At 41.8% G+C, this 21,130-nt stretch overlaps 1 protein-coding gene across 2 annotated transcripts; it reads right to left on the bottom strand.

The window, feature by feature from the left end:
* Positions 1-4,268: 4,268 nt before the first annotated feature.
* On the bottom strand, positions 4,269-20,810 carry gabrg1 (gamma-aminobutyric acid type A receptor subunit gamma1). 2 transcript variants are annotated; one of them, XM_069143524.1, is made up of 9 exons: positions 20,567-20,810; positions 16,392-16,552; positions 16,059-16,126; positions 15,156-15,376; positions 14,833-14,915; positions 13,746-13,883; positions 13,488-13,640; positions 12,599-12,801; positions 4,269-12,523 (listed from the first exon to the last, which is right to left on the bottom strand). In XM_069143524.1, the coding sequence occupies exons 1-9, from the start codon at positions 20,641-20,643 to the stop codon at positions 12,242-12,244; spliced, it is 1,386 nt and encodes a 461-aa protein (XP_068999625.1). In that variant the 5' UTR covers positions 20,644-20,810; the 3' UTR covers positions 4,269-12,241. The 2 variants fall into 2 exon arrangements, with proteins under 2 accessions (XP_068999625.1, XP_068999626.1); XM_069143525.1 differs by having other exon boundaries at positions 4,269-12,520.
* Between the last annotated feature and the right edge of the window lie 320 nt (positions 20,811-21,130).

Raw genomic sequence — 21,130 nt, 5'->3', positions numbered from 1 at the left:
CAGATACTCTGTTTCTTGCAGGATGTCTGGTCTCTAGTATCAGTACTTTAATATTATCTCTCTACTATCAGTGCTTTAATATTATCTCTATAATATCAGTAATTTAATATTATCTCTATAGTATCAGTGCTTTAATATTATCTCGATAATATCAGTAATTTAATATTATCTCTATAGTATCAGTGCTTTAATATTATCTCGATAATATCAGTAATTTAATATTATCTCTATAGTATCAGTACTTTAATATTATCTCTATAGTATCGGTGCTTTAATATTATCTCTATAGTATGAGTGCTTTAATATTATCTCTATAGTATCAGTGCTTTAATATTATCTCTCTACTACCAGTACTTTAATATTATCTCTCTAGTATCAGTGCTTTAATAGTATCTCTATAGTATCGGTGCTTTTAATATTATCTCTATAGTATCAGTGCTTTAATATTATCTCTATAGTATCAGTCCTTTAATATTATCTCTATAGTATCAGTACTTTAATATTATCTCAAAAGTATCAGTGCTTCAATATTATATCTCTATAGTATCAGTAATTTAATATTATCTCTATAGTATCGGTGCTTTAATATTATCTCTATAGTATCGGTGCTTTAATATTATCTCTATAGTATCAGTGCTTTACTATTATCTCTATAGTATCAGTGCTTTAATATTATCTCTCTAGTATCAGTGCTTTAATATTATCTCTCTAGTATCAGTGCTTTAATATTATCTCTATAGTATCGGTGCTTTAATATTATCTCTATAGTATCGGTGCTTTAATATTATCTCTATAGTATCCAGTGTTTTAATATTCTATCCTCCATACAGATATAGAATCACCGCCTCTCTTTTCAGGTCAGTTGTTATTAAAGTGGTTTAATGGAGGAGGAAGCGTCTTCAGTGTAACATGTTCTGTGTAGCATGTCTCCAACGTGGCTAAAAGCCACATGTGGTTCCTCCTGCAGGTCACACTAACCTGTCTTCTGAGTTTTCTTCATGCTGCAGGAGACAGATGGAGGGTTAACTAGAACACCTCATCTGATTCTGACAGAGTTCAACTGCTTCATCCTGATCCTCCATATGATGATGGACAGTTCACTCACTGTATTTCACAAATTCTTGCGATAAAGTGTTCGTAGCTTCAGGTCTGTAAAATGGTTCCGATCCAGAAGTGTCTTCAGCTGCAATACCAGCGAGTGCCACTAGAGGTCGGCTCCAAAAAGCCTCCGGCTCCATAGACTCCCATTCAACTTCTCTCATCAAATCCAAAGTGAATAAAATGTGTCCATCAGTTATCTCGGTGTTGTTAGCTAAGGTCACTCCTTCTTATTAGTTTTCTGGAGGTCCATCTGAAAATAATCCCTCATTCATTAGAAAAGAAGATTCAAGAAGACCTGTTTTTGGGGGCGTGTCTGTTTGATTGACAGGCCTGTGGTGCAGTCAGGTTACAGCTGTCGGTGGGCGGGACGTAGTGTCGTCAGGTTTCCAATCAGATCGGCCAGATCGCTTGCAGCAGCTCAGTGGTTCTGTTCCGGTTTGGACTCATCAGGTTTCACACTGCTCTCATCTCTCAGCCAGGAGCATTCAAGCCTCACACACCTTCACACCATCATCAGGTCTCACCAGGAGACAGTCGACTGTATTTCCATTCCCCCATTCCATCTTCATCGTCATTTAAAAAGGATCCAGATAAAACAGAGCAGTTCTTTCTTCAATTCAATTCAATTTTATTTCTATAGCCCCAAATCACAACACAGGTTATTTCATGGCACTTAACACATTAAACTCTTTACAGTTGAACTTTACAATATTCAACAGAGAAACCCAACAATTCAACAATTCCCACATAAGCTAGGAGAGAAAAAAAACTCCTCTTTAAGGGAGAAAAACCTCCAACAGAGGGAAGAAAAACTCCCTTTAACAGGAAGAAACCTCTGACAGAACCAGGATCAGAGGTGGGTGGAGCATCTGTTAACAGAACCAGGATCAGAGGTGGGCGGAGCATCTGTTAACAGAACCAGGATCGGAGGTGGGCGGAGCATCTGTTAACAGAACCAGGATCAGAGGTGGGCGGCCATCTGCCTCGACCAGTTGGGGTGAGAGGAGAGCAGAGAGAGAAAAGGACAGCATAGAGATACAAGAGAAGAACTGTTGGTGGAGACGACAAGCGCAGAGCAGAGACATGCATAACAATGGAAGTTGATGCAGTGCTTCCTGATGACATCTCCTAATGGAAGCATGTACAAAGTAAAAAGTATTGGGCCTAACACTGAGCCTTGTGGAACTCCATAACTAACTCTTGTTTGTCTGGAAGATTCATTGTTGACATGGACAAACTGGAATCTATCTGATAAGTAGGATTTGAACCAGTCTAATGCAGTTCCTTTAATCCTCGTAACGTCTTCTAATCTCTGTAATAAGATCTTATGATCAATCGTATCAAAAGCAGCACTGAGGTCCAGAAGAACAAGTACAGAGACGAGTCCATTATCTGAGGCTAATAAAAGGTCGTTAGTAACTTTCACCAGAGCTGTTTCTGTGCTATGATGAACTCTAAAGACTGAAAATCTTCAAACAGATCATTCCTTTGTAAATGATCACAAAGTTGATTTGAAACAACTTCTTCAAGGATTTTAGAAATAAACGTCAGGTTGTAAATTGGTCTGTAGTTTCCTAATCTCCTTATCAGTTTATCAGAGCTGTGACAATGTGAGATTACCACAGTTACCACGGTAACGTTCAGAGTAATAACTCCTCCCACTCACACCTTATTTCTGAACATGTTTCTTGAACTGAACAACTCGTTAGATAAAAACCTGCCTGAGTAACTGATCTTCTGCTTTTATCCTGATTTATAAAGCTCATTTTAATATTCAGATGATGAAACGTCTCCTCACAATGAACAAACATGGAGTAAAACACGGCTCGCCTCCTCTTCATCATCTGTACTGACGGCCAGGAAGTTAAAACTCAGCAGATGTGACCCTGCACGCACCCGCAGACTTATTATAAGGATTTCGTTCATTTTTAACATCAATTCATGAAAATACAATGTGGCAGCTCCTGTTTGGTTTTTAGTGACTTCATGAAGCTGCTTGGAGATTTAAAAAAAAAAAAATCTATAATATTATTTTAACATTCTTCAGTTTCTCCTTACCTCTATAGATTCTAACATCATCCAGGGACTGACTGTCTGTCTGTCTGTGCCTGTCTCCTGTCTGTCTGACTGTCTGTCTGTCTAACTGTCTGCTTGTCTGTCTCTGTCTGTCTGTCTGTCTGACTGACTGTCTGTCTCCTGTCTGATTGTCTCTGACTCCTCCTCTGGACTGAGTGCAGTCATTCTGGACGACCTCACGTTTTATGATCCGGTTTGATTGACAGCTTTTTGTTTCCAGCAGCAAACATGTGGATTCACAGTCAAACACCTGAACTGGTTCTGATCCGGAACCTGTGACTCAGTTTGGACCATCTGGACTCTTGTCATCCCACTATGAAGACAACCGATGATCATGATATCGTTACAACTGCTACCTTCTTCATGAGGTGTAAATGTAAACTTCTCAGCCGCCATCAGAACAACATGGCTGGAATCTGGACTTCATATTAAACTCTACAATCACTCACTGCAGTCATTTGTTGGAAGCTGAAAGTTTTCTGACCCGATGCCCTCGGTGAGTTCTGAGTTCAGAACCGTTCCACAGAGCAGGTGTTAACTGCTACTGACAGCATGTGCTTGAGGAGTGAAACACACCGCGCTGATACCGAGTCAGCAAAAAGGACTTCTTGTGAGTCACAACAGAGTTCGGAGTTCCTGTTAACTGCAGCACTTTTCAAACTGAGTCATAAAGAGTCCAAACAGATGAAATCAAAGGAATACAGAAGAGTAAGATGTTCCAGGAGAACAGAACCAGGAAAGGATTATTTCTTCAACATGAGCCGTCTGAACAAAACTCAAAGTACTTCTGAGGCTGACGGAAGTTTTAGAACCAACGGGTCAGACGAATTAAAAAGTAAACTTGAGAAAGTGAAGGTGAATTCTGGGCCACAGGACGGTCCAGAAAATAGAGGTTCGGAACATCCTAAACCAGGACTGATGGACTGATCCAACAGCTCAAAGTTTCTACTGACCTATTCAGTCAGAACCGAACATGATTCAGCTGTCAGAACCAGGACCGAGCCGGTGACCAAACCAGTCTCGGAACCTCTCGGGTATAAGGACCTCCCTCAGCGTGAAACTATTAAGATGAAGTGTCGGACCCTCGTAGATTTTCAGGCACTGCTTTATTCAGTCACAGTGTTGGTTTCTACATACATGATCAACACCCACAGAGAGACTGTACACATGATGACACATGATGACACATGATGACGTGTTTCTATGGCTCACTTGGATGAGATTTACAGCTCCATGACAGTCAGGAACTTCCTTGATGTCACAACAGAAAATACAGCATCGGATTATAAATCTTTACAGAAAGGCTGCAACATAACGAGTGAAACACTGAAGTTTACATACATTTAAAATATTACTTCCCATTTTCAAATATTAAAAAGCAAAAAATGAGAACAATCAGAGACAGAGAACAGAGATCACTGCAGACCACACGGTCCTCACAATGCAATAAAAACCTAATTATTCTAATGTCTACAGGTTCTGGGCACAGATACTTCATGCAGGCAAATATTAAACATATTCTCCCTGTAATTTGGATTAATTTCCCCAAATATGAACCAATACAAAGAGTAAAGAAAAGACCAAAGTATTGATCGACAGCATGTGATCTGTAGTGTGTGAAGGCTTCGTCATGCTGATCTTTGATAACCCAAATATCAAGACCAGGTTCAGCCCGATAGAAACGCTGCATTCAGAGAGGAAAATGTTCTGACCCAAACACACGGGATCAGAGAGTCACCGCTTCTAATTATTATGAGATCATATTACATGTCAACAGGTCACAGGAACTTCTCTGTGTGATTAAAGAGACTCAGTGACTGATGTGTTTGAAGTCTTGCAGTTTCTTTTGTATAAAGAAATTTATCCCAAAAAACATTATTTAAAAAAAAGAAGTGATAATTAATTAAATAAATTGATCATTTTTGTCCTTCTGCACATTTCAACAGAACATCACAACGCTGCTGATCTCTGCAGAGAAGCTGTTTGTTCATTGTCCAAAACATAATAATAGCCATTAAAATAATATCAATTGTACTATAAAAAAAAAAAAATAAATAAATAAAATAAAATAAAATAAAATAAAATAAAATAAAATAAAATAAAATAAAATAAAATAAAATAAAATAAAATAATAATAATAACAATTAAAACTGCAAGCGGGCCCTCGCACGATGCACGTCAGGGTTGGGGCTGCCGGCTCCCCGACGTGCAGCATGCGAGAGTCAGCATATTCCTGCCTGGAGTTTAAATTTTTTTCTCGATCTCGTTCCTTATTCTTCTTAAAAATAAAATTGGCTTCTTTTGGCGGCTTTAACATCTTCAAAAACTCATGAAAGTTGGTGCCTGACGCATGTGCAAAGTTTTGTGATGTTTGGAGCATCATTTGACCTTAAACATCAACTTCCTGTGTCACAGCGAAACATCAAACTTCGCCGCATTGCCCTGGCTATACTATACACTATAAACAAAAAATACTTTTTTGCACTTTTTGGAGTATGACCTTTTTCAAAACTGACATGTATGCCACAAGTGGCGATCGAACCCAGTTACTTCTCACTGTGAGGCAACTGCTCTAACCACTGCACCACTGTGTCATACTATGTCTAAGGCACTACCATGTCGTCCAAAATATGCACTCCGTGAACCCATGTCTTCATGAGGTCTTTTCCAGCTTAGCGTCAGTGTCGTAGACCGAAGGACTATCTTCAGTGCCGTAGAACCAATTGTGGCAGGAGAAAATGTTTCACGGAGTTCACTCAACCGGTAAAAGATTTTACTTCACCAAGGTTGCTATTAATGCTTCAAATTCCACCTTTGCCTGTTGATGGTGATTCAACTTTTAGTGAAGTTGAAACATTTGGAGAAATTGAAAAAGTTTTGCATCCACAACACATTACAGGAAGATATTTAATATCACTGCAGACCTCTTTGAAAACACGTATATCTACTATCCAAATAATGTCTGCGGCAATTTTGGTCGCATTTGAATGAATATTTGTGGACGGTGGAGTTATAGGTTGCAGTGAGCCAAAGATTTGTCACAATGCTGACTATCTCCTGGGAAGATTGGTGTTGTAGTGGTTAGTGCTGTTACCTCGCATTTATAATGTCTCGGGTTCAAATCCGCCCTTTCTCATAACTTTAAACAAAAAGTAATTTTTTAGTCACTTTTTGGATGACATGACTTTTGGGTCACTTTTTGGCTGCCACACCACAGGAATTATTTATCAAAATACTAATTATTTTGATAACTTGTAATTGTTAAGAGCGCATAGACTAAATTTCAAGTCTGTCCGACAAAATCTGTAGGAGTTTGTTAAAGTACAACATTGTGTGAATCGGCAAAAATGGCAACTAAATTAAAAATGGCCACCACGCCACGGCACACCGATTGACAAAAACAAATTCTTTTAACAACTTTTCATCTCCCAGGTGTTAAGATAGGACAGAGAAAATTTCAGGTCAGTGCGTCAAAATCTTTTGGAGGAGTTTGTTAAAATACAACACGTGCGAAAAGCAAAAAAGGTGACTAAATTCAAAATGGCGGACTTCCTGTTTAGTTGAGGTCATGCTGCCAAGAGACTTTTTTGTATATATCGGTGTTTTAAACATATCAACAAATTTTGGTGCATGTAGGTGAAACTAGGTGCCGGGGCTGCAGTTTAGGGAGCGCTAGCGACCACAAAACACATCAGATGTATCGTCTCACCACACCGGATGTATGTGCCACATTTCATGAGGTTTCAAGCATCATTTGACCTTAAACATCAACTTCCTGTGCCACGGCAAAACGTCACAGTTTACCGCATCAGCACACCAAGTCTAATTAATTTTTCAATATATCATCAACCACATGTTCAGACAATTCTGACCCGGCTTTAGGTTCATGTGATCAACCCGCTTGATGTAGTATGTGAAAGCATGAAAAGTGTAATTTCCAGTTGCCAACAGGGGGCGCTATGACTATGAGCGTATATTATGACACAGGTGTCTTCAGGGTAGGGCTGTTATCATACATGTAATGTTTGGAGAAGGTCGGTCCATGTACATAAGATTTACAGCCATTTGTAGTTTCATGGCGAGACGCTCAAAATAGCTACCGCGCCACGGGCACACCCATTGACGAAAACAAAATCTTTTATCAATTTTTAATCCCAAACATGTTAAGAGTGCACAGAAAAAATGTCAAGTCGGTCTGACAAAATCCCTAGTAGGAGTTCGTTAAAGTACAACGTGCGAATCGCCAAAAATGGCGGACTTCCTGTTGAGTTGACGTAATGGTGCAATGGAACTTTTTTGTACGTCTCGGTGTGATACACATGTCCACCGTTTTCGTGCATGCACGTAAATGTAGCCGCCGGGGCATCTCTTTTGGGGGCGCTAGCGAGCCATTTGGCCATGCCCACTGGCAACTCCACTAGAATAAGATTTTTTTTGCCGGGAGACGTGTACCAACTTTCATGAGTTTTTGAATATGATAAAGCCGTCAAAAATGCAGTTCTTTGCGGAGAAAAATAAGGAACGAGAATAATAATCGCTTGAATAAAAATAGGGCTTTCACACCTTTGGTGCTCGGGCCCTAATAATAATAATTTAATTGTTTCAGAGTTTCAGTGTTTCAGAGTTTCAGTGTTTCAATGTTTCAGGTGTTTCAGTGTTTCAATGTTTCAGCGTTTCAGGTGTTTCAATGTTTCAGGTGTTTCAGTGTTTCAGAGTTTCATTGTTTCAGTGTTTCAATGTTTCAGGTGTTTCAGGTGTTTCAGTGTTTCAGGTGTTTGTGTTTCAATGTTTCAGGTGTTTCAGTGTTTCAATGTTTCAGAGTTTCAGTGTTTCAGTGTTTCAATGTTTCAATGTTTCAGAGTTTCAATGTTTCAATGTTTCAGGTGTTTCAATGTTTCAGGTGTTTCAGTGTTTCAATGTTTCAATGTTTCAGAGTTTCAGTGTTTCAGGTGTTTCAGGTGTTTCAGTGTTTCAATGTTTCAGAGTTTCAGTGTTTCAATGTTTCAGGTGTTTCAGTGTTTCAATGTTTCAGGTGTTTCAGTGCTTCAATGTTTCAGAGTTTCAGGTGTTTCAGTGTTTCAATGTTTCAGGTGTTTGTGTTTCAATGTTTCAGGTGTCTCAGTGTTTCAATGTTTCAGAGTTTCAGTGTTTCAATGTTTCAGGTGTTTCAGAGTTTCAGTGTTTCAGTGTGGAGGTCTGGTGCAGCTGTTGAATGATGAGCTCACTAACTCATTCAGCTACACTGATATTGACCCGTGACTAAAACGAGTCTCCGTCTTGTTGTATGACAGCTTTGGTATGTCATGTTTTAAAGTGGTTCAGCTATTCGTGAGATGTTCATGAACTCAGTAGTAAAACTGTAAAATTCAGTTGTACAGATATTTTTTTTTCTTTCTCATGCAGGACTCATTTGTGTTGGTGCACTATCTAAATAACTATCTACTGATTTATTAATACCATTAACTTAATAAAAGAAACTATTATAGTTATTACACCCTAACAGAAGAGTTGGAACAGCGATGATGTTTGCATAGATTCATGTCGGTCACTTCATGCCTGCTATATATTTGCATGTTTGACGACGTCACTGAAATGTGGATTCACCAGACATCCTACTGTACACAATCTGATGGTTTCTTTGGTGTCTGAAACATTGTGTCGTTACTAACGGTTGAATGTTGGTGCAGCTCAGTTCCTCTCAGTTATCGGCCTTATTTCATGTGTCATGTTTCAACTTTATCTTTTAGAGTACAAACAAAATAACCTGAAATAGCATTCACCTGTTTCCTTTCTTTTTTTAAATGATGCAAAAAAGCAATTTAAACACAGTCACTAACTAGTAGATTGAAAAGGAGTACAGGTGTGTTAGGGCTCAAATCTTCTTCTACTATTTACATGAAATGCTCTGAGACTTCAGATGAACAGAGAATGTAATCACAGAAATATTCTCTGATGGCACAGGTTCATTTGGACACAAAGGCATGATCGTTTCTAGGCATGTTAGTGGACACTATCCTTGACCAATCAAAGCCCTCCTACCTGCAGAGACCACAGTGACCATCTCACATAACTAAGACCTTCTAACCATGAAGCTGCAGTTTGATTTTTATTTCCCCACAGAAATCAGCGAGCTGTTTGTGGTATTTGATTTTAGAGAGATGGTAAAAGATCATGTCACATCATCATCTGTAATCATCTACAATCATCTCAACTCATCTGTAATCATCTCCAATCATCTATAATCATCTCAACTCATCTCCAGTCATCTGTAATAATCTGCAATCATCTCTAATCATCTGTAATCATCTGCAATCATCTCCAATCATCTCCAATAATCTCCAATCATCTACAATCATCTCCAACAATCTCTAATCATCTCCAATCATCTATAATCATCTCAACTCATCTACAATCATCTGCAATCATCTCTAATCATTTCTAATAATCTCCAATCATCTCTAATACTCTCCAATAATCTCCAATCATCTCTGATAATCTCTAATCATATCAACTCATATCCAATCATGTATAATCATCTCAACTCATCTGTAATCATCTCAACTCATCTGCAATCATCTGTAACCATCTCAACTCATCTCTAATCATCTCCAATCATTTCTAATCATCTCCAATAATCTCTAATACTCTCCAATCATCTCCAATAATCTCTAATCATCTCCAATCATCTATAATCATCTCAACTCATCTCCAATCATCTATAGTCATCTCAACTCATCTGTAATCATCTCTAATCATCCCACATCATCATCTGTAATCATCTCAACTCATCTCCAATCATCTGTAATCATCTCCAATCATCTATAATCATCTCAACTCATCTGTAATCATCTCAATTAATCCCCTATCATCTGTAATCATCTCAACTCATCTCCACTCATCTCCAATCATCTGTAATCATCGCCAATCATCTCTAATCATCTCAATTCATCTCCTGTCATCTTTAATTATCTCAATTAATCTCCTATCATCTATAATCATCTCAACTCATCTCCAATCATCTATAATCATCTCAACTCATCTGCAATCATCTCTAATCATCTCCTGTCATCTGTAATCATCTCCAATCATCTATAATCACCTCAACTCAACTCAACAAAAAATGTCCCCTCGGGGATTAATAAATTAAATACCTACCTACTTACCAACTCATCTCCAATCATCTCAACTCATCTCCAATCAGCTGTAATTATCTCCAATCATCTCAACTCATCTCCAATCATCTGTAATCATCTGCAATCATCTCTAATCATCTAAATTAATCTCCAATCATCTGTAATCATATCAACTCATGTCTAATCCTCTCCAATCATCTATAATCATCTCCAATCATCTGCAATCATATCCAATCAATTCAAATTATCTCCAATCATCTGTAATCATCTTTTATTATCGCTTATCTCAACTCATCTCCAATCATCTGTAATCATCTGTAATCATCTTCAATCATCTATAATCATCTCCAATCAATTCAAATCATCTCCAGTCATATCAAATAATCTCTTATTATCGCTTATCTCAAATCATCTCTTATCATTTCAAATAATCTCTCATCTAACTAATCTTCAACACAGTCCTCCAGCTGTTCTTGATTTGAAGCTCTCCTCTGAGTTTAATTAAAATATAATTTTAATCTCTTCTGTCTAACAGTATGTTTCCTCCTTGTGTCACCTGAAGGCAGCGTTAGAAACTTCATGATGACACAAACGGTTGTAAACTGGTTGGTGCTGAACTATTAACATCATAAACTGTGTTCATATGAGCTGACATTTGATAAAGAAACAGTTTCATCCAACAACAGACTGAAGGTCCATCAGAGGACAGAGACTGTGACGTCATGTTTTTGATTGGTCGGCTCGATGGTGAACCAGCTTCATGAGGACTTTCACATTGATTTAGATTATATTACAACTTTATGAACATCTACCATTGTGTAAGAAGATTACTGTGATTGTATAAGGATGCATGGCTGAAGAATAAATATATACAAAATGTCAAACGGTTCCTTTATGATTCGGACTCTATGCTATCAACAGCTGCCGTTAAGATGCTGCTCAGATCTATTCTGGGTTTCAGATCGGTGGTCCGGCAGCAAACAGCCACACAGGAAGTTCCACATGCAACACAACTGTAGAAAAGGAAACTCAAGTCCTTTCTGAGCGTTACTGTGAAGGAACTGGTTGCATGGACCTGTTCAGAGGTTCAATTAGAGCTGACACATTCAGGACGATTCAATCACTTTTTGTAACTAATGATACATCGAGTATAAAATCTGTCTGCTGTAGAAACAACATCATCGTTCACGACAGTGTTTGACAGAAGTTAGAAACTGGTTCCACGCAGGAGGTTCTGAGCGGGTCCAGTTGGACCCGACTCATCGCCACGCTGTTGTCTAGAAAAATAGAACCGAAGGAACCACGGAGTTGTTCTAATATTTAAAGATCTGCTCCATAGCTGCGTCATAGTGACCAACAGTGTCTCAGGTTCATCAGCTTCACATCATAGTTAATCAAGGAATACACCTTTAAAAAGGAGCATCCCATAATACAGCTACAAAGTGCACCTCCTCCTTCCTGCTTCTGAACAACATCGATAGCACGGCGGCGTAGAGTAAACTAACGTTTGGGATACTTTTAAGTTTGATGGCGGCGTCTCATCTGGTGTCGGCTGGAGTTTCACATCCGCAAACTTTTCAGGGAATCAGACAAAACTTATTTCACAGAATTTGTCCTGATGTCTTCCTCCTGCTCTGGAACACACTGAAGGACAGACTGAGGACAGACACCGAAGGACAGACTGAGGATAGACTGAGGACAGACTGCTGTCTTTTACTATATCAGGTGTGATTTGTCACTGCATAAATAAAATAGAATTCAATATAATCGTATCATTGCAGTCGGAGGAGAAATGAGGTGTCAAATTTATTTCGGATTCCAGACTTCAGTAGCTTTTATTTCTAACTTTTCGAGAGCAGCTTTATTTCTGTGAAAAGTTTGCAGACGTTAAACTCCAGTCGTCCTTCATTGAGGTCCTGGTTTTACTGGTTTTATAGATACAGATAACCTATCCAATAAACAAGATTAAAAAGGCCAAACGCAGTGGGAAAGAATATTCGCGAATAAGAATCAATCTTGGAAACTCGTACGTGCATCCTGTTCTCGCGCCAAGCTCCTGAGCGGCAGTCGTCGAAGCAGCAGAAGAAGCTGGTGCAGTCTTTTCCGTCTAAACACTCGTAGGCATAGTCGTCCTCGTCGTGATACGGCACGATGTTGTTCATCTGCAGCAGGGACGTCCCGGGCCGGATGTTCACCATGCTGCAGGCTCTCTGCTGGGAGGGAACACGCGTGTTTCAGTTGGAGGCTCCACAGAACATCACAGTAACAGAGGAGAGGCGTGCGGGTACCTGCGAGCCGTTGTTGGCTTTCGCCTTCTTGGTCTGACGGTTGCTGGTGAAGTAGTGCAGCGTGCCGTACTCCATGAGTGCAGCGAAGGTGAAGATGAAGCAGACGGACACAAACAGGTCCATAGCAGTGACGTAGGAGACTTTCGGCAGGGACTTCCTGGAGATGGTGCTGAGCGTCGTCATGGTGAGCACTGTGGTGATACCTAGATACCAGAGACAGAGACATGGTGGGATATCAGACAGCCTGACTACACACACCGAGATACTTAAAGTCCCGCTGAGAGAACCAGACGGGGACCAGCCACTGTTCTCCAGCAGACCTGAGACCTGAAGGGCGACTTTTATTCCAGCCACTTCACTCTCAGTTTCAAACTGCCCCATCACATGGTGAAGGTCTCGGTCTGATGAAGCCAACAGAACCACATCATCTGCAAATAGCAGAGAATCAATCCTGAGACCCCCAAACTAGACTGCACCCGTTCTGGCTCTTTTCCCACCAGAGAGGTCCTATTCAGCGGTCCAGAGCTCTTCCACCTGGTAGACTAGCACCCCCATGTTTATCTCTTTAGGCTCTGCCTGACTGGGCCCTAAGTCCCCGCCCAGGTCCGGCTCCACGAGGAGGTCCCAACATCCCCAACGGGGCAAGGTGGTGTGGTTCCATCAGGGTGTTGTGAAGTGCTCCTGGTCCGGTCTCTGCTCTGGGACCAGGTTGTGTTGGGAACGAACCCTTCCACCACGTTAAGGTGGTGATTCATACAGAAAACTATCACTCAAAGTAAGAAGCTGACAAAAAAACAAGTTTAGATCCAATATAATCGAGATTTACAGAAGAAGGAAAAAGTTTCATGCGATTCACTTTAACTGTGCATGAAATGAGGAGATGTCCAACCTAGAGACGTGCGGGCCGGGACAGCATCCTTGTTGATCCAGAAGGAGACCCAGGACAGGACCACGATCATGCTGCAGGGGATGTAGGTCTGGATGGTGAAGTAGCCCATCCTCCGACTCAGGTCGAAGAAGATCGTCATGATCACATATTCCCCTGAAGGTTTCACATATGAGCCACAACAACAAGTTCATGCCATTTGGTCGTGTTGGACTGAAACTAAACATCTGTAATATCAGTGTGCAGCTGGAGACGGGTCACCTGACTGAGTGTGGGCCACATCCGAGGAGTTCCTCAACCCTACGAAGGCGAACTGGTAGAGTCTCCAGTAGCGCTGGTCGGCCACCTCCACCGCCCGCCGCTGCCAGCGGTACATGATCTCATTCTTGGGATAACCGTCTACACCCCCCCGACACACACACACACACACACACACACACACACACACACACACACACACACACACTAGATTAATCAGAAGACCCACTGATATCGATACCATCCAACAGAAGAGTGGACATACGTTACAGGAAACACTGCACAGCAAGCAAAGGGAGCATTCAGAATGTAACGGACCGGTCAGTCGCAGGAAATCTCTTCAAATGAGCAACTTGTGTTCAAATTAAATATCAGCTCACTTCAGTGTTGGAGCTCTGAAAGTCGACGGTAGCTACTGTGTGTGTGTGTGTGTGTGTGTGTGTGTGTGTGTGTGTGTGTGTGTGTGTGTGTGTGTGTATGTGAATACGTCACTTTGGTAATAACCACTGAGGAAATAAAGGTGTACTTTAAAGAAGCTCCCTCTGAGTGACATTTGTTTTTTGGAGAATAGAACACGGTCTAAAGTCTCTGGTGTGAAAGCGACATGTTGTCAGACTCAGAGAACGTTGAGAACGTGTGCTTGGAGGAGAACGTTGTGTTCTTTTAGGCATCTTTAACCAGTAATGTTCGCTCATTGGAGGACATTTAGTGTGACTGTTTTGTTGCTGACATTGGTCCTCAGCTCCATGGAATGGTCTCTGTATTCTCCACACGCGTTTGGAAGGCGAAGATCATGGTCAGACATGAGAGGCCAAAGCACGATGCAGGCAACGAATGAAGGATGTCACAGACGGCATGAATCAGACTGGGACCGGGTGCATAATTCATCAGGTCTGTCAGAGATGGAGCTGGTGACCTCATGATAGATCTGGACAGGCGTAGAGAGGGCAGCCTCAAGCAGATGGGCTTTTTGTCAAGGAGAAAGAATTGGGGCTTAGCCGCTACGCTAGTCCACACAGGAACCCCTCTTTCTGGTTGAAGTCAAGATGATGGGTTCATAAATGGGAGGGGAATACATTGGATCACCTACAGCTTGAAAACTCCAGCGGACACGAGTGCTCATCCATTGGAAAGTTATGCAGCTTAAGGTAACACTCCGCATTAATAGTCAACCTGACAGAAACAGAAAAATCAGGTCTCAGCATCATTTTACTCCCCAATTGTGAGTGAACATAGTGAACATCCTGTTCTGTGTAGTTACATACATACAGAAATATAATGACAATGTGACATAATGGACAAACTGGGAACACCTAAAGATAACTACATGGCAAAGATAGAGAAGCACACACTAAAGCTGCACAAACAATAAACATCCTCCGAGTTGAAAGCAGAAAGTAAAGAGCGGGCTACCTCAGCGTGTACATGACTCGGCCGTTACTCCACAGCCTCAGCAAGCGGTTGGGAGTCGTGATCCAGTGGGCGTCCGATTTCCTGGAGTTCCTGAAGAAGGTGTCAGGAATCCAGATTTTTCCCACCATGTTGCTGTTGAGCATCAGCAGCTTCATGGAGCTGTTGAACTTCAGGCGGCTGTCGTACCACGTCTGGGCGAAGAAGATGTCGATGGTGTACTCCTGCAACCCAGTAAATAAAGTCCATTGAAGAAAAGACATTTCAACGCTTAGTCTCAACGCTGGATGAACGACAGCCTTCATCTTCCTCTCAGATCAACTCTTATCACTTTGATCTTTTCATGTAGTTCCATGTTCAGCTCTGAACATGTCCTCTGAAATATTCAATATTAGCACAACGTTTTCTACAATGTTATCAGTTCCCAGACCATGAATCCACATGACCTCGTGACCCCTGACCTTTACTCTAGGACCATCAGCTCCATAATATTCTAAGAGTGAAATTATTACATTAACTGTTTGTTAGCCATAAAAATTGACAAAACATCACTAAAATCAGATCTTTACTTTAGGTCACCCACTAGCTTTCAGGCACTTTCAACCACATCTCACTGTCTTCATCAGTGGAGTTGAATCTCTGGAAATACTACAATACAGATGTTTTATAAAAGTTAAATTTCCAAAAAAGCACCAACGAAAGAACATTCACACTAAACTATGAAGAGATTAAGGATAGATCACATCAAGGACCTTTAATGATGAATCCTAATGAACTCCTACAACTTTAAATGCACAAGCTGTAAAATAACACAGACTGGTTATTGACCATTACTACAGTAGATTTATCCAGTTATTACCTATGAAATCAGTGCAGAGGAAAGAGTGAGTGAATCAGAAGTCTCACCATGTTGATGGGATCCACCGGTCCGATGCTGTTCACATACACGGCTGTTTCGATCACTGTTGGCCTCACTGAGGAGAACACGAGACACACAACATGACGTCTCATCAATCTAAATGACAGTATTTGACTCAACAGAGCAGCAGCAGGACTGAACAGCTTCCGACAGGCTGTACTAGAAATTATTCAGCAATGTCAGAGAGAAACTGGACCGTTTTCAACACGCTTTGAGCTGGCATGTTGTCATGTTGGAGAACTGTGTTGCCACGGCACCACAGGTCAGGTGCCCCCCCCCACACTTCCCTTCCCCACCCTCCTAAAATAAACTCAACTTGCCTCCGATGTCCGGCCGTAGCTTGTTGTCGTAGCCCTGCAGCAGTTTATTGAGGATCAAAGTCACATCGCTCTCGTAGACCTTTGGTGATAAAACCCAGGTCTTATTGATGGGAACGTCTTCGTAGTCCTCGTCTTCCTGTTTACTGGGCCCAAAGGCTGAACTGGGGAGAAGAAATAAAACACAGACATACAATAAGTAATAAAGACAGTTGATGAATGCATTAAGTGTATAACACAGGGCCAGATATATTTAATAGATATTACTTATGAAGACCTAGTGATTCACCAAATGTTCTTCTCGTAACCACACGATCTGTCGGGCTCTAAGTCCCATCAACACCATCCAGAACAGGCTGATATACAAATAAACGTAGACTCTGGATCTCAAACGGGAAACCACTGAGGAAGTATCTTCAAGTGTAATACCACTAAGGCCCACTAGGGGCTGGCAGCTCACAAACTAATGGATGATGATGTCACGGTCAGCTGACACTTGATGAAGAAAAGTAACACAGATGGAGACCATCTTTGCAGAAATAACCGTCGTCCTCAGCCTGATGTTTACTTTTAGTAAGTATGAAATAAAACAATATGATCCTGCATGATACATCTTCGCAACATCATCTGGAGGAATGAACTTCATTGACCCTCTAGAGGTCACAGACCGTCTACATGTCACTGACCCATTACGTGTCACCGACCCACTACGTGCCAATGACCCTGTACGTGTCACCGACCCACTACGTGTCAATGACCCTCTACATGTCACTGATCCACTACGTGTCACTGACCCTCTACGTGTCACCGACCCACTACGTGTCAATGACCCTCTACGTGTCACCGACCCACTACGTGTCAATGACCCTCTATGTGTCACTGATCCACTACGTGTCACTGACCCACTAGGTGTCACTGACCCTCCACATGTCACTAACCCACTACGTCACTACATTTCACGGAACCTCTACATGTCAATGACCCACTACGTGTCACTGACAGTATACATGTCACTGACCCTCAACGTGTGACTGACTCGCCATATGTCACTGACACTCTAAGTATCAAAGACCATGTACGTGTCAATGACCCTCTATATGTCACAGACACTCTACATGTCACTGCCCCTCTGTGTCTTTCACCCTCTAAGTGTCACGGACTCTACATGTCACTGACCCTCTACATGTCAGTGACTCTACGTGTCACTGACCCTATACGCGTCAATGACCCACTACATATGAATGACCCACTACGTGTCACTGACTTGTAGTTGGTCCCTGACATGTAGTGTCAATGACCCACTACATATCAATGACATGCTACGGGTCACTGACCCTCCACGAGTCAGTGACCCACTATGTGTCACTGACCCTCTATGTGTCACAGACTCTACATGTCACTGAACCACTACGTGTTACTGAACCTCTACGTGTCACTGACCCCCTACGTGTCACTGACCCTCAACGTGTCACTAACCCTCAACGTGTGACTGACTCGCTAAATGTCACTGACCCACTACATGTCAGGGACTAACTACAAGTCAATGACCCTCTACATGTCACAGACACTCTACGTGTCACTGCCCCTCTATGTGTTACTGAACCTCTACGTGTCACTGACCCCCTACGTGTCACTGCCCCTCTATGTGTCACTGATGCTCTGTGGTTCACAGCCCCTCTGTGTCACTGATGCTCTATGGTTCACTGACCCACTATGTGTCACTGACCATCTACATGTCACTGACCCTCTACGTGTCACTCACCCTCTACGTGTCACTCACCCTCTACGTGTCACCGACCCACTACGTGTCAATGACCCTCTACATGTCCTTGTTATACTGAGACTGGAGGGGTCAGAGATTAAACCCTCCCTGGGATCACGTCGTGTCCGTCCAGCCCTCTCTGCCTTCCTCCTCTGGTTCATCTGGCTGCAGGACTCCCAGGACAGAAGTCACATTGTGATGAGGGAGCATGTATTAGAAATTAGCTGATTTAAGCAATTAACAACAGAAACTGCTGCTCCTGCAAACAGGGAGCGTTTATATTCTGTGATCACAGCAGGGAAATAAAGTGAAGCTTCTTCATGTTCCTGCACCGTGAAGTAATCAAACTGCATGTTTTCATATCTGAGAGGTCATCATATGAAAATCTCAGTCACATTCGTAGTCAGATTAATGTGTCTTTTCTTTCTTTTTGATGAGTCTATTCCAGGTGGTTGAGGACTCAGTGTGTGCTGCTGGTTCCTGTTAATGAACATGGACCCAATCCTGTACAGAAACCTGAGGAGTTGGCTCTGAGCCCAGGAGGTTGAATTAACCTTTCCTAGGTGACTGTGACCTCCATCATGGTACAGTAACACAGTGAGTCAGAACTGAGCCTTGCTGACATCACAGAAACACAAATTATACTGAACCAGCTTCACCATTAACCATGTTCATCTGCCTGATGTTCATGATGTTAAAGATGTCTAATGAATGTGAAACATGGATGAAATGTGAATTACTGCCTCGAGGATGTTCCCCTCTGTTAACCAGTGAAGTGTCTGTTTCCATCCATGTCTGTCCACATATTTACTACATAACATGTTTTAAATTTAATACATATCCTGCTTCAGGTTATTATTATTATTATTATTATTATTATTATTCCACAGATAACAGAAGCATGAACAGATAGAAAGATACAGATTGTAGAAGGTGGACGTTTCACACACGTTCAACTTAACACAGAAGATCTGAACAGCAGTTTCGATCAGTCACACAGTCAGGATGGACACAAGGAGGTTCTATTACTGAGAGAACTGTTGTCTTGTTTAGTTCCTCTGTGGTATTTTAAGGTTCTACTTAAAGGCCTGAGATGAATTATTTTGTGATTTTAAGTCTAAATTAAACTGAATTGAACTTAAACTGAACATTTCCTGAGCTTTCAGAAGGACTCCAAAACACTCCGAAAACTCAGAAATTCTGGAACACTCTGAAACACCCTGAAACTTCCTGAAACTTCCTGAAACACTCTGCAACTTCCTGAAACTTCCTGAAACTCCCTGAAACTCCCTGAAACACTGAAACTTCCTGAAACACTCTGAAACTCCCTGAAACTTCCTGAAACACTGAAACTTCCTGAAACACTCTGAAACTCCCTGAAACTCTCTGAAACACTTTGAAACTCCCTGAAACTCTTTGAGGTATTTTATTATGGAGTTTAAAGTAATGCAGTAACTGTGGAGTCAGAAGATCCACTGAGTCTCTGCTTTGGTTCTGAGTGGTGATCTAACTGGACCCTCATAGACTGTAGAGATAAGTCACTGACTCTGCCTCAGGTCTTCTGTATTCTACTCTGATTGATGCTTGACCCAAAAGAACCTGTCTGTTCCTGCTGATCACTGAGTTAAAGAAGAAATGTTCTCTTCAGGTTTTAGTTTGTGGTCAGAAACACTGACTGATGTCTGTTCAGTCTGTCCGCAGTATTTATCATCACGTGATGTCAGACAGCTGATCCTCATGTTCCTGATGTTCTTTAACGAAGGAAAACAATTTTTCTTTCTGTTACTGGTGTTCTTTAAATAACTAATAAAAAAAATGTTCTTTCTGTTCCTGATGTTCTTTAAAGAACTAATATTACATTTTGAAATGACAGAAACAATATGAAGACAACTTATGTCGGTTTACACAACTCAGCAGAGCTCCAGGTTATTCAACTGTAAGGTGTCATGTCAGGGTTCAGACAGGTGTGATGTCAGACAGGTGTGATCACCTGACAGCAGGCCTGAACCCGAGTCACGTGATGATCGATCATCATCATCATCTATCAACAGTTACCTGGACATTGACGCTGTATGAGGACAGATCAACAGCTGAAGGTCCACTGACCTTAAACTTCTGAAACTAAACTCGGGTATCAGGTGAAATCAAACCTTCCTGTTCTCGAACCACCAGAACAGAACCAGGAATTAATCTTCTTTAAAGACCGGTTTCAGAGCAGCGCGTTACAGCTTCGTCTCATTAAGGCCAGACAATGAGCCGCTGCAGCGCGAGCGCAGGTAGAACCAAAGCGCAGGTAGAACCAAAGCGCAGGTAGAACCAAAGCTGAGGACGCAGCGGTTCCTCTGGAGGACAGAACCGGGAGAACATCTGCCGCCATTTACCGGAGAGATCACGGCTTCTCTGCGGGGACACTTACCAGAGACCGAGGAGCGCCACCAGCAGCCAGGGCTTCATGTATCTGTCCTGCAGCGCTCTGAAACACACCAGCTTCATCCTCCTCCACTTGCACAGACCTGCAGCTGTCCGCGGGAACACCGGCCGCCTCCTGCCGTCAGGATGTCTCGGCGCTGGGAGAGAGGGAGCAGCGGAGAGTGGAGGAAGAGGAGGATGAGGAGGACACACGGAGGCTGCAGCCGGAGAGCTGACTCTGCTCTAGTCCATCTGCAGTGCCGCTAACAGGCTGCTGTGTACGGTGGCCGCGAGTGCTACTGCAGCTGGAACACGCGAGGAGACAGCAAAGCATCCTCATCAATGTCACGGCGCATGCGTAGCGTTGAGACAACAGTACAGAAACACTAGTACACGCAACAACAAAAAACACCTCTGTGATTTTTGTGTTTACACTGTTTTGTAAATACTGCAGATAGTTGTCATAAAAATGAACATGTTATTTACAGTGTTTTGTCTGTTTATTCTTTGTGTGTTTATAAGTGTGTTTCTGTGTTGCTAGAGTTATGTTGTGTTGTGTAGAGTTGTGTTG

The sequence above is a fragment of the Embiotoca jacksoni genome, unplaced genomic scaffold (genome assembly GCF_022577435.1).
Source record: "Embiotoca jacksoni isolate LCO1_2020_lvr unplaced genomic scaffold, fEmbJac1.0.p SCAF_110, whole genome shotgun sequence".
Taxonomy (NCBI): Eukaryota; Metazoa; Chordata; class Actinopteri; family Embiotocidae; genus Embiotoca; species Embiotoca jacksoni.
This window is presented reverse-complemented; position numbering and strand designations above follow the sequence as displayed.